This window comes from Macaca fascicularis, chromosome 4 (assembly GCF_037993035.2).
Source record: "Macaca fascicularis isolate 582-1 chromosome 4, T2T-MFA8v1.1".
In the NCBI taxonomy this organism is placed as follows: domain Eukaryota; kingdom Metazoa; phylum Chordata; class Mammalia; order Primates; family Cercopithecidae; genus Macaca; species Macaca fascicularis.
This window is the reverse complement of record NC_088378.1, coordinates 60,308,135-60,322,429: the sequence shown is the minus strand read 5'-3', so window position 1 is coordinate 60,322,429 and position 14,295 is coordinate 60,308,135. Positions and strand designations below refer to the sequence as shown.

The window sequence follows — 14,295 nt, the reverse complement described above, 5'->3', positions numbered from 1 at the left end:
ATTTTCATATGTTCTCTGGTTTTAAACCTCCCTTTACTGTTTTGTTTTTTTTCTTTTTCTTTTTTTTCTTTTCATTTCCTTTGGTTTGGCTTGAAGACAATTTTATGAGTTTTTTTTCTATCCTAAACAAAGTAGCAATCATAAAATATGGAGAAAAACTCACGGGGACTTTTGAAGATAATGACGAGCATCCACAGATGCTCTAAGGTTTGCTCAGTCCCCTATAAGTAGAGACAATTCAGACAGATCATTGTGTTACACAGTCCATCTTTTCCCCACAAATTGCTGATGTGCCGTGAACAGAGGTGAAGAATATCCCCGAGCATTCCTTTGAGGATACCGGAGATCAGTTCTTTGGTTGATACAAATGATGGTGATGAGAAAGGGGAAAGCGCTTACGTTAACGATGCAAACAGCAGTCACTCTGTGGTTCCCAAATATTGCGTCTATCTGCTCTCCCCATTGTTTCAGACAGCCGCATAGACCTTTTGAAAATGTCAACGGCATCATTTCTTAGGGCAGCAAGTGCTTCCTCATGCCTCCTAACAGGGCTTTGCAGCTGGGACAGCCACATTCTCACTATGGCACTCGCAAGGCGCCTTTCAGCTCTGCTCTGTCCAGCACGGTTGATTAACATCTTTCTGAGCATTCAGCATAGTGTTCACTTTGCTACTCAGGTGGAACTGGAACATAAATAATCTTCACCTGAATGGCAAACGTCATCAAACACCTTCGCAGACAGGTTGTGGTTGAACATTCTTGGGCTTCGTTACCCTCGGCAGCTCTGTTTGGGGCACACCCAACCCCGCCAATGAAATGCAGAGTCTGCTGGAGAAGAATGAACTTCACCCACAGTCAGGGCTGTCGTGGTGTTCCTTTACATTGAGACTTGAGATATCTTGTGTTGAATCTTGCACTGGTCCAGCAAATTGGAAAGGTTATTGCAGAAGCATAAATAGTTTAGAATGTTGTTTCCAGCGGTCTGCAATGGGAAATTTTTAGATGTGCATTCTTCCTGAGAGGAGAAAGAGACTGAGTTGGAAGAAACTACTAGTTTGAAGGGAGGAGTTACTCATTTGGTTTCTTTATTGTTGTTTAAAGTCAGATGTTAACATTATACTAGCCTGTTACATATTTCAATTTGATTTGATGGTGGTGATTCTATGCCTTCATACAGTATTTTAAACCTACATATGAATTGATGCCAATAGTTTCTGAACACCTACTAAATTTAGGCCCTGGGCCTACAAAATTAATTCGATGTGATTCCTACCATTAAAAGACTTGCAGTATATCAGAATCTAGAGATTCCCTAAATCATTATAGGGAGCTCCCTAGAGCTTCTTAAAATTAGAAACATAAAAATCTGTGCGTGCATTCATAATAACCATATTCGTGATTTTTATTTGAGGCTAAACACCTTTAGAAGCATGCTTTCAAAGCAAGTGCTTATGATGCGCTAGCTGGTACTTTTTCCCTACATTTGATTTAAAATTTTCTAACCTTATCACCATTAATTCTTCAAAATGCTACTGCAGCTGAGTTGAAATTGACAACTAGAAAGATTTCACTCCAATTTCCAGCAAGGCAAAGGAATAATTGTTCTGTAGTCTGGATGGAGCAAATTGATGACTTCATTCTAAAGCTTAGAATTGTAAAATGCAAAATTGCCGTGGGCACCTTAGGTCTCTGGCACCTTCTTTACAGAGAACTAAGATGGAATGAGAAGTGGCAAATGACTGGCCGAAACACTGAAAGAGGGAAAAAAGGCCTCATTGAGAAATGTATTCGTTAATCAGATATATTTAAGAAAGGGCAGTGGGGGTTTTTTGCATGTACACTAGAGCCTCACTATAAACACTATTCAGTTTCTTGTAGAATTTGTTTTCAAGTCTTTTCTGTCAGAATTATCTGGGGATCTATTTATTCAAAGCATTCAAAGAGCCTCAGCACAGAGCCTCTCCCCTCTAAGGCAGGTTGGTTACCTGTGCCCCAAGGACAGCTGTAGGGTAAGGCTCCAGTAGTTTTCTCTGTTGCTATTTGAGGTAGGCCTTCCTGGTGTTTCCAGGGAACAGGACAGGCAGTTTGAGAAATTTATCACATCCTTGAAAGCACTATTAATAAATCAGATATGTTTTCCTGAGAGAAAAGGCTGAATCCAGCCAACCCCTAAGGGTATGAGTCAGCACACCATTGGTATAATTATACAGATAATAGTGATAAGTTGCTGACATTTATTTAGTACTTAATGTGTTTTAATTATTTAGTGCTTAATTGTATACATGCTAAGCATTTTATGTATGTTACCTCTTTTAACCCTCATGAGAATCCCATGACATGGCTATATTCCCAATTTGTAGACAAGGACACTGGGGATTAGAGGTGTAAAGATGTAGGATTTGAACCCAGGTGTCCCCTGACTCCAGACCCTACCCTGTTAACCATACCACTCAGCTGAAGGGCCGCTGATGGGTAGGAGCCTTTAAACAATGGTTTTAGAGCTGAGGCCACCACAGGCTGCCTCAGGTAGTTTAGGATTAGCCAGAATGTTTGGTTTGGAAAAAAAGAAGACCTGGGTTCTAACTTGATTCTGGAAACTTGTCTCCTGAACCACATATCCAGGAAACACTGGGTTTCAAAGACAAGACACGTAAGGGCAGGATCAAGATCATGGACAATCTAGATATTTCTGCACAATAAATTCCTGTTACATACTGCCAGTGTTAGCTGACAAGTAACAAGATAAATTAGAAGTTTTTTCTCATTTGGCTTTAAATGATGTATGCACAAAATTAACTCATTTTCATTTCCTTGGTTATGAACAATTTTCAAAGTGAGTCATACCCCATGTGCATGGCATTCAGACTTCTCACAAGTGTGTGTCCTATACCCTTTCTTTTGAAGAGTATGGTTTTAGTCACTACTCCTTCCCTGCCATTCTCCTTATCCTGCAACTGTCTAGGTATTTTGGGACAGAGATGAAACAACTCCTGGGCAACTATTTACCTGGAAATTTGAAGGAGTGAGGGAAGTGAGAAAAATAAATAAAAATTTACTTGTAGAGAATAAGCACTTTTTTTCTGGACAGAACTATCTGATATATCTGTATTGATGATATTCCTTAAGGAGGCTCACACATTTAAGTTTTCCTATATAAACACGATCTAAACTGGCATCCATGTATGTAGTGAGGCCAGAGGAGAATGACCAGTGAGTAGTCAACAAGTCACCTTTGTTCTTTCCCTTATCAAATTTCCCAAGACTCTAAAAACTTAAGTGACTTTTAGGACAGTAGATAAATATTAAAAATAACCCTTTCCCTGGGACCATTAACTTCTTGATACTAACATCACTGGAACAAGTTCCCCCTGAAGAAGAGGCAGCTTTGGGCATGTTGAAACTCTGGTAATTACCCCAAGGGGACAGGCATTTTCCCAGTGGATAGTTTGGATATTTTCAAGGGCAGCCAACTGCATGGATAGTCACTGAGTATTGTGTGTTCTCTCTGTCTCCATCTCAGCCCATGACTTCTTCCTAGCTTGGCGTTCTTCAACATTAGAAGTCATGCACAAATTTAAGTTTAATTAAAAAATGCTCTGGGGCTGTTAAATGTGCCATGTCCTTCAACAGACTCCAACATAGGAGCCCATATTCTGTAAATGGTGACATTTTTATCAAAAATGGGCAAGTAAATTAGTCCCTCTGGCCTTCAGTTTTCTCATTTGCAATGATGAGGGGTGCACTAATACCCTAAAATTGTTTTGGCTCTCATGGTTTATGATTCAACGGTTTGCCATTTTTCTCAGGAGTGAACTGGTCAATAGGCAGCCCTTGTTTTGATCTTGATCTTTGACCTAATTGCACAAAGAATTTAAGATTGACAAAGAGGAGCTATTCAGCTCTGTCAGATTGTATTATCAATTAGATATGTAAATATTCCCATCAAGAGAGTCCTTAAATGCCTCCTAATGAAAATTAGTCAGATATTTAATAACTAGGAATTGTGGAGCTCTCTTCTGTCATTCTGTTATAACTCATCCAGCTACAGGTGTTGAGTGTTGGTTGCCAGAGCGTATTTTAAAGTCAGGGAAAGGACATTTTGAAGAAAATTTGATCCAGAGTTTGTGGGTGGCTATCCTGTCCTTCTTAAGACACTTTAAGGCAAACCATTGAATCAAACCATGAGAGCCAAAACAATTTTAGGATATCAATGCACCCCTCATCATTGCAAATGAGAAAACTGAAGGCCAGAGGGACTAATTTACTTGCCCATGGTTATATAACTGCCTCAAAACAAAATGTCCCCACATCCACACAGATTTGATGATCTGCCGGATACTGTGAGGCCTTACGACCAGAGGCATTTATTTTAGACATGAGGAAACCACTTGTTTCCAAGTATTTTAGGATGCAAGTTCGGAATTCTCTTCTTTGCTTCTACATGTGAGATACCTGTGACATGAATACGACCTGAATTACCATTATTCATATCACCAACTGGCAAACCATTTCACAGCAGAGAGTGCGGTGGGCAGGGATTTTGGAACCCCGAGTTCCTGCTAGGCCTCTTCCTTTAATTGTGGGATCTGGAGCAGGTCGTTCGCCCTGTCTAGAGTCTCCAGGTTCTGGTAGTTAAAATCACAGAGTTCAAATCTTCTGCCATCGGCGGTGTGAGCTTGAGCTAGTTATTTCACTTCCCTGAGCTTTTTTTCACATCATCTATAAAATGAGGTTAATAAGTACACACCGCAGAGGACTGCTGTGGGGATTAAATGACAGAACCCAATAGAAATGCTCAGAGTGCTGCCTAGCAATTAGAAGAGTAAACATGAACTGTCCTTAGCTACTCACCTACAAAATTAGCAGATGAATTGGATGCTCTCTAAGGCCCTGTCTCAACGTGAATATTTTATGCTCAGGTAACTCAAGAAGTTTCTATTTTCCTTTTCCACTAATAAGGTATATGACATATTTCTTTTATGCTCACAAAATATACTTCTTTTTTTTTTCATTTTCAGCTTATTAGGAATAACTGATTGGTCTTAGCACAAGGGCGGTTAATCAGTTTGACCACTAGATGGTGATTGAGCTCTTGTGACTTCTTGGGAGATTATTTATACTGACAAATCAGTAGAAGACAAAACATCAAACAGGGAACTTAAAAGGTGGAAGACCATCTATTCTAATTTGAAGAGGTTAGTGAAGAGGTTGGCACCTAAAGATGAAGTGAGTTGTTCAAGGTTACATTGCACTGCCGTTAGTTGTGTGGACTTCAGAAAAGAACATGCTTCCAATTTAAGCCAGTGATTTGATTTTTCCTTACACCACAAGAAGTATACTAGAAACACTGTGTGGTGCAGGGCTGCTTCTTGGGGGTTTTGCCAAACAAATCTGTTTGTCTCCCTTTTTTTTTTTTTTTTTTTTTTTTTTTTTTTTTTTTTTTGAGAGAGAGTCTCGCTCTGTTGACCAGGCTGGAGTGCAGTGGTGCTCCGATCACGGCTCACTGCAGCCCCCGGCTTCAGGGTTCAAGCGATTCTACTGCCTCAGCCTCCCAAGTAAATGCGACTACAGGCATATGCCACCATGCCTGACTAATTTTTGTATTTTTACCATGTTGGCCAGGCTGGCTTGAACTCCTGGCCTCAAGTGATCCGCCAACCTCAGCCTCCCAAAGTGCTGGGATTGCAGGCGGGGAGCCACTGTGCCGGGCCCTCTCCCATTTTTCTTTGATGGTTTCATAAAAGAGTTTTGAATACTCCCTCTGTTCCCTTCTAGGGGATTCTTTCTGTTTTTTATTTTAACATTCATTTTCTCAGGTGTCACTCCTCATCCCCCACTGATATTAGGATAATCTGTCTTCAGAAATTAACAGCTAATAGGTGAGCTACAAACATAGTGCTTTCTTCTGGGCCAAACCTACAGTTACCAATACAGCTTTCACATGCTCATATTATTCCAGTAGCCTCACATTCAGTGTCCTTATCCTTCGTGATATTAAAACCCTTAGAGAATTTATACTAGTTGTAAGGGAATGTTTCTTTTAGCTATATCTCTTATTTTTGCTCATTCAATGTTGTGTGGGTCTGTGTGTACACCAGATGCCTGTTGTAAACAACATTTCTTTCTTCATCTTTTCTACTAGTAACTAAAAAAAGTTAATGGCTGTTCACAGAAAGAAAACAGCACCCAACTCAGAATCTACTTCCAGATCCTGTATTTTCCAGGCAGTCCTTCTTAAGAGCTCTGAAACCTGTACTCAATCTCTAATGCACTGTTTAAAAGGAAGATAAAAGTGAAATAGAAAAACTTGTCACTTTGAGTGTAGAAGGGGCTACAGGATGACAGTCCATCCTCCAGAAAACTTGTCACTTTGAGCGGAGAAGGGGCTACAGGATGACAGTCCATCCTCCAGAAGAACTTGTCACTTCGAGTGTAGAAGGGGCTACAGGATGACAGTCCATCCTCCTCAGAAAATGGTGTCTGTTTTCCAAAGTAACGACATCAGTGATAGGATCAGCCTAGCATCTACATCATACAACACTAGTGTTCTGTAGATAAACCCCACTGCTATTCCTTGTTCGTACAGCTTTGGAACCTGCTAATGTCAGGGCCTGATGCTGATTCAGTGCAAGATGAAACCAGGGTATACTCTGTGATTAATGAAGCTTTTGTGGGTCTGTGCAAAATGACTAAGACTGTTTTTATTTTCGCTGCATGGATTTTGGCAAATCCAGGATGGCTAGATGGGATACTTGGTATGATTCTGACAGCAACTAATTTTGCTGAACAATGTTCCTGATATTCTTAAAACAAAAATGTACTGCATCAAATATCTACATTTTAATTATTCTGGATCTACTTAATTTATGCTGGTAGAATGTGTATAGAGCAGTTATTTTTGTTGCTAGAAAACGCTTCACCAAAGTAAGGGATAAAAGGAATAGAATTTGAACCTAATTAGTTACGTTTAGTTTATTGACTAAATGTTTATTTCTCATCAGTGCAGTTTCCAACAACTTCATTTGGTGGTGGGGGTGACCTGGGCACACGGTGGAAGGCTGGCAGCTGATCGCCAGGCTGGGGTGTGCTTGGCATGGCCCTTTAGCTTCCAGGAAGGTGCAGAGGCAAAAAGCAGCGTCGATCCAACACTGGAGTTATCTGAGTTGTTTATGTCCATTCTTCTCTCAGGTCCACAAAAGGTGGCTCCGATTCCTCCCTTTCTGAGCCTGGGCCAGATCGGTCCAGCCGCGCCTTCCTGTTCAGAGTCCTCCGAGCAGCTCTTCCCCTTCAGCTTCTCCTGCTGCTCCTCATCGGGCTCGCCTGCCTTGTACCAATGTCAGAGGAAGACTACAGCTGTGCCCTCTCCAACAACTTTGCCCGGTCATTCCACCCCATGCTCAGATACACGAATGGCCCTCCTCCACTCTGAACTAAGCAGATGCCATCTGCAGAAGTGCTGGTAGCATGCGGAGGATCGGGTCATAAGCAATCCCAAGCTATCAACAAGAGGACCTTGGTCTTGGCAAAAGCCCTCAGTGTGGCAGCTTTAGCCCTCCTCCAGATCACGTGTGTGCAAATCATGGCTTTGGAGGTGGAGGATAAACAGTGACAGGAGAACAAACAGACGACAAGAAGGTTTGGAAGAAACCTGGTTTGAGACTCTGAACCTTAGCACTAAAGAGATTGAGTAAGGACCCCCAAAGTTCCCTGGACTCATGAATTCTGGGCCCTTGGCCCATTCTATGCATAGCCAAGGACTTCAGTAGACCATCTGGGCAGCTTTCCCATGGTGCTGCTCCAACCATCAGATAGACGACCCTCCCAAGCACCATGTCAGTGTCGTACAATCTACCAACCAACCAGTGCTGAAGAGATTTTAGAACCTTGTAACATACAATTTTTAAGAGCTTATATGGCAGCTTCCTTTTTACCTTGTTTTCCTTTGGGGCATGATGTTTTAACCTTTGCTTTAGAAGCACAAGCTGTAAATCTAAAAGGCACTTTTTTTAGAGGTATAAAGAAAAACTAGATGTAATAAATAAGATCATGGAAGGCTTTATGTGAAAAAAGTTGAATGTTATAGTTAAAAAAAAGATATTTATGTATGTACAGTTTGCTAAAGCCAAGTTTTGTTTGTATTGATTTCTTTGCATTTATTATAGATATTATAAAAATATTTTGTCTGTGCTTTTTTTCCCTAAACAAGTAACTCTAAGTTTCATTATTAAGCAGGCACTGATCAGAATGCAACCTAAATGATCATTTTTTTTGTGCAATGAATGAAGCTGGAACATAAGTATATATTAAAGGAAAAGGATGACAAGAGGCAGTGTGGATTTAGACATAGAAGACCCTAGGTGATTCGTTTTTTTCCTCCTTCCATAGGCAATCAAATCTCCTGAATTCTTGCTTCTGGAAACCTCTCATTCTCTCTTCTCCATTCCTTTTCCACACTGGGAGGGGCTTCCTAGGAGCTGCTGTCTGAAGTCCCTTCTCCATTCCATTGTGAGCAGACAACAGCCACAGAAATCTTCTTAAAGCACACTTCTGTTCAGATTCCTTCTTTGCTGCAAAGCCTTCTATTGTTCATTGTCTACCAGATAAAATACAATTTTCTTCTATCATTTAAGTCCATATGCAATGAGATTTTGTTTTGCTCCTCTGAACTTGCCTACTATAGTGTCCCTCATGGAATTATGTGATGCTCATGGCATTTTAATGTATCATTTAATAATTTCTGGGGGATGTAAAACTCAGGTCTCTGGCTTCTCTTCTTGTAGACAGCTCTGGTGCCCTAGTCTGGAGCACGTATTCCTGCATGGCAGTAATTGCTGGAGCTTGTTGGCTGCTGTTCCTTTCAGAATTGGGAGACAATCTCCTATTTATACTTGTAAACCTTCAACTTCTCTCAAGGTCTGTATCACCCTAGCCCCCAGAGGTATTTAAGTTTATAAATCTTGCTCTAAATTGAGTATTTAAACCAAACTGAGGCCCTTCACCTTGCCTGAAACTGCCTTCTGTGGTTTCCATAATGCAGGTAGTCTGAGTCCATCTCAACTAGGGTTCCTGGGGCTTGCTAAACTTTCCCAGTCCTGGGCTTGCTTCAGACCTTCTAGTTCAATCTCTGGGATAGGGCCTGGGAGCTGGCATTTTAAAGAGATGCCTGAGGTGATTTTATGCCTCCTAACTGCTGGAAAGCACTGCCCCGTACTTCCCTAACTTCATTCCTCCTTGCCTGCCTCACCAGACTCAGCTCACAAGCCACCTCTTTCTTGAAAAATTTCCTGATCACTTTCACACTGTATTTAAGACTTCTCTCTACTACTCCGCTTCTTGTCATCAGGTTGTCTGTATCTTACGGCCCATGGCATGGACCCATCGTGTTCCACAGGAAACACGATGGATCCCCCCCCACCCCATTGCTATTTTATAGAGAAGACCACCTTGTGGTTAAAGTGTCCCATCTTCCTGCTTCCGGAGAGGCTGTGAGCAGCGGTGGCCATTAGCATTGAAGGGTGCCCTGCACCCTCATCTGAGATGGGACCCTCTTCAGGCCTCGCTCTTCCTTCACTTCCCTGTCACTCCTCCCAATACCTGGAAGGGGAAGTCCTCCCTCCGGAGCAGTTTTGCCCTTCAAGGGCTATGGAAATCCCACACAATGAGAGTGTCGTCATGGAAAAGGCAAGAGCAAAGAGACTTCAGAGGCATTTCTTCTCCACATCACCGTCAACTGACTTCCTAGACATCTCCCATCACTGAAGAATCAAACGGAAAATGTTGCTGAGAAAAAACATTTGGTTTCAATTAAGAAAGATCTTAGCATACATTCCATTTGTGCCTTTCACAAAACCCTGTGAAACCCCCAAAGGGGTGTGGAACGTCCATTTCCATTACATTTTTTGAAGATTTAAACAACAGAGCCTTTGAACAGGAAAGAAGTAGGGAGCCCTGGTGAGTGCAAACATTGAACCCATGAGGTCGTGACTCTTCCCCAGATGATCGATTGGCCAGTTTAGCAAGGGCCACGCCAGACACCAATGATGGGGAGATGGGGGGTATGGGGCCATGAGCATCCTCACCCGCACCCAGCGTTTGCTCTGGCAACAGAGAGAGAAAGCTTTATGGAAGGGATGTGGGATGGTCTAAAGAATAGTAAGGAGATAAAAGGACACTGATGGATGATGGTTGAAGTAGCCCCCATTTCTGCAGTGAGGACTGTCAGGAGCCCTGCTGTGGCCTAGAGAGAGGGAATGGGGTCCCAAATGAGTGCTGGGTGAAGAAGGGCATAAAGAGACCCTCCACTGACCAGGAAGGATGGGAAGGGAAGGTTTAATAACATGGTGGTAAGGAGATTTGCACAAGCAAATGGGAAATGCTAGAAAAGTGGACAAAGAATCCAATAAAGCTAACATGGAAAAATAAGGCATTAGAATCTAAAAGTAGTAACTTAATAGGAAATCCCAGGAGAAGTGAAAGGGTTTTTGGGAAATGATGGCTGAGGAGCAGGAATGTCCCTCCTGGAGAATGGACCCACAGGAGCTTCCCTTGTTTTTGTAAGAAGTGAGAAGAGAAGACTTCTGAAGGCCCAGATGGGAAGTTCAGCATGCCGAGTCCTGAGATTTACTGTAAAAATGCAGGTTGGGGTAGACTGATAGCCTACACCCTGGGGCCAAATATTAAGACATTATAGCTACAAAACTTAACTGACAAGCCACATAAAAGATCGTAAAGCAAAGAATAGTGGAGAGAGATGATTTATGAAAGCTGATCGTGGCCAGAAGAGCTGGGCCTCCAGGGGCTGGTCTGGCAGCCCGATGGACAGGTTCCTTGTTGGGTGCAACCCATTCACCAGCACCATCGCCAAACATTCATAGGGGATTGTGGAGAAACGGAAATATCCTGAGTGTGTACCAAGTAGGTCCAGAAGTGCCTGGGGAGAGCAACAGCCACTAATCTCTCAAGTAGTTCATTGAATGCCCACTATGTGGCAGGAACTGCTCCAAGCTCCCTCAGGGAGTCCTCTCGGGGAGGATCTCAGAAGTTCTTGTATTTTGTTTGTTTGTTTTATTTTTATTTTCTATTTTACTTTAAGTTCTGGGATACACATGCAGAACGTGCAGGTTTGTTACATAGGTATACATGTGCCATGGTGGTTTACTGCACCTGTTAACTCATCATGTAGGTTTTAAGCCCCTCATGCATTAGGTATTTGCCGTAATGCTCTCCCTATCCCTTACCCCCCACCCCTCTGACAGGTCCCAGTGTGTGGTGCTCCCTTCCCTGTGTCTATGTGTTCTCATTGTTCAACTCCTACTTATGAGTGAAAATGTGTAGTTTTCACTCATTTGGTTTCCAGCTTCATCCATGTCCCTGCAAAAGACAAGAACTCATTCTTTTTTATGGCTGCATAGTATTCCATGGTGTATACATGCCACATTTTCTTTATCCAGTCTATTGATGGGCATTTGGGATGGTTCTTGTTTAATGACTCATTAAAGCAGTCACCACTGGGCCTTTGACATAGAGAAGAATCCATATTTCCCAGCACAAGCTATGTCCTGAAATGGGATGAAGGCAAATGAGGAAACTAGAAGGGAATTTAATAGAAGCAATATCTAATTTAGGGGAGGAAAGGAGATTAAAACTGTTAGATCTCTGTTTTCTATGAGCAAATATCCTCTGCTTTTAGCTTCTTGGTCACCCAGTTTATATTACAGTGAAATGTGTTTTTGAAGAGTGTGAATGTCCATCTGTGGAAATGGAGGCAGGTGGAGTGGTTTATAAGCATGGAGGCAATTTTTCACTTAGATAGAACACTGAGAAGTTAATTCGGGAAATGAGAGGTGTTTTGCTGAGTGTGGTCATCTCAGTTTTAGATTTAGTAGTACCCTGGGGTGACTGTGGCTGATTGCCATACCTAAAGTAACCCAAAGATAATGAAACTGAAAACGAATGACTTTTATTCTTCAATTCCCAGCTTCTCACTAACCTCTCCCTTGAAGTTTTAAAATATGCACCAAGAATCCACTGGAGGCTACCACAGACAGGCCCAAATTTGGGAGAGGACCTTCACTCAGATAAATAAGTGCATGAACAAGGTGAATCAGGAGAACTTCCCGTAGCCTCTGCTAAGCAGCCTTCTGCAGCTGAAGGAAGCTAAGGGGGCTGGACAGTTAGGAATGATTAATGAGAAGCAGCGTGATGTGCTGTAACACAAGCTGAACAATAAGAACATTTAATCTGGGGAGCTGAGGAAGCCGTTTGGGACTTGGATATAATCTTTCTAAAATACGAAGGTCACAGAAAAATAAATCAGGCTCATGAATTTGTTTAACCTGTTACCTAATATGAGAGTGGGAACATAACTGAATTTGAAAACCACAATTATGTCAGGAGAAGAAAGTCCTGGGTAAGCCGCGTCACAGATGACTGCATTTGATGCCACAGGCCATCGAGAAGAAATCCACATCTCCCTGCTGAATATTCAAGTCAGGGCCTCACAGATGTGCGTTCCCAGCTCAGGCCTAAATCCTGCAGAACACATTCTTGAAGAGGTTGTTGGGCTCAGAAAGCAAAGCTGCCAAGCAGCTGCCAACTTCGGCAGCAATTCCAAGTAGCCAACCCCAAACCCCATTTATTGGCAGGAATCCAGCGCAGGCCATGACCACCCCTTGCCTCACACCTCCTTGTGGGATTTACAGGTTGTAAGTAGGGATGTAAGTAGCTATGGCTTTCAGAGTGGGTTTGGCTCACCTGTGGCTCAAAGAATCTATATTACCTGCAAACCTGTTAAGAATGCACCACATTCAGCCCTAGGGCTGGGCCTCCAGGCTACCACCTGCACTGGATTTCTCCATCTTTGGGCCTTTTAAATCTCTCCAGTTGGCCATGATGGCAAGCAGTAACAGCAAGGTTCCCCATCCTCCTCCACTGGCTCATAATATATCGTCTTCACCGAACAATTGGTTTCCAGATGAATCTGGATTTTTATTCTGAACTCTAGTCAATGGTTAGATCTACCTGGCCATTGCTGTTTTAATTATAGCAGTATGTAGTATAATTTATTATAATGATGTATATATTTGTATAATATAAAAACAAAATAAAATAGATATAAATAATACAAATATATAAGTATGTACCATAACTAATAATATAGTAGTATAGTACATTTGTTACTTCATTATAAGTTTTAATACATCTTAGGAAAAGCCTCATTTCTTTCTCGCTGTGTATGTGTCTATTTTAAAGGCTAATTGTTAAAAAAATTATTTCAATTACGGAAGATTCTCTTGTGTTTCAGAGAAAACTTAAGTTTCCTATCTACTCTCTCTACATATTTCCCACTTTTATGTTACCTTTCTACGCCTTTTGATTTTCTTATTCAAACAACATATACATTTTTAAAAATTTGATCTATTCTTACTATTCTGTAACTTGCATTTTTCACTTAACGATGTCCCACAGACATATTGGTACCTATGCCATTATCCTCACTGCAATGGAGATCTCAGTATCTCTTTCTCAACCACTGTTTTCTTCCAGGGCTTTGTTAGGAATCACGGCTGTAGTAGACACTCTTGCATGTAGATGCATGTGTATCTTTTGATAGTGCTGCTTTTATTTCTGCAAGATGTATTGTTCAAAGTGGAATTACTGAACCAAAAGGTATGTACATTCTAACTTTTAGTAAATTGTATTAAATTCTGCCAGTTTGCTTTCTAAAAAAGTTGTGATGATTTACACTCCCACCCACACCAGAGATGAAAACCTCCTTTGCCTCATACCCTTCTTTAATGTACACTGGTGGTTTCCAAATTACGGGACTTATTCCCAAACTACTAGTGTTCGAATTCTGTACATTAGACTCTCTCAGGGAGCTTTTAAAAATGTAGAACCCCAGGCCATACCCCAAACCAAGTAAATTGGTAGCTGGGGATCAATAGTTACTTGAAGCTCCCCAGGCGATTCCCGGGTGCAGAGCTTTGAGAAGGGCTGGCCTAGATGCTATCAGTTTTCTAAAAATATTGCCCAACTGAGAGCAACAGTAGCTCATTGTTTTTCAAATTTGCATGTCCACGGCTAGTTTGTATAATAATTGTTCCATTTGTATGGTCTGTTCTGTGAAGTCTCTTTTATCCTCTATTTTTCTTTTACATTTTAATATTGTTTTCAATGACCTCTTTGCATATTAGAAAAATTAAATCTGGATATGATGTGTCCTGACTTCATATAGTTCCTTCAGTCACACAGAAAGTTTTCATTTTTATGTCACCAAACCTGGCAGGTTCTTTA

The 14,295-nt window shown here is 41.5% G+C and overlaps 1 protein-coding gene across 30 annotated transcripts in view; it reads left to right on the top strand.

The window, feature by feature from the left end:
* SYNE1 (spectrin repeat containing nuclear envelope protein 1) overlaps positions 1 to 8,174 on the top strand; it is a 530,711-nt gene extending 522,537 nt beyond the window's left edge. For all 30 annotated transcript variants that reach the window (XM_074037290.1, XM_005552157.4, XM_074037285.1 and 27 more), the window contains one exon: positions 7,189 to 8,174. In XM_074037290.1, the coding sequence (XP_073893391.1) occupies positions 7,189 to 7,429 (241 nt within the window). In that variant the 3' untranslated portion in view covers positions 7,430 to 8,174. The remainder of the gene's footprint in view (positions 1 to 7,188) is intronic.
* Positions 8,175 to 14,295: the final 6,121 nt, after the last annotated feature.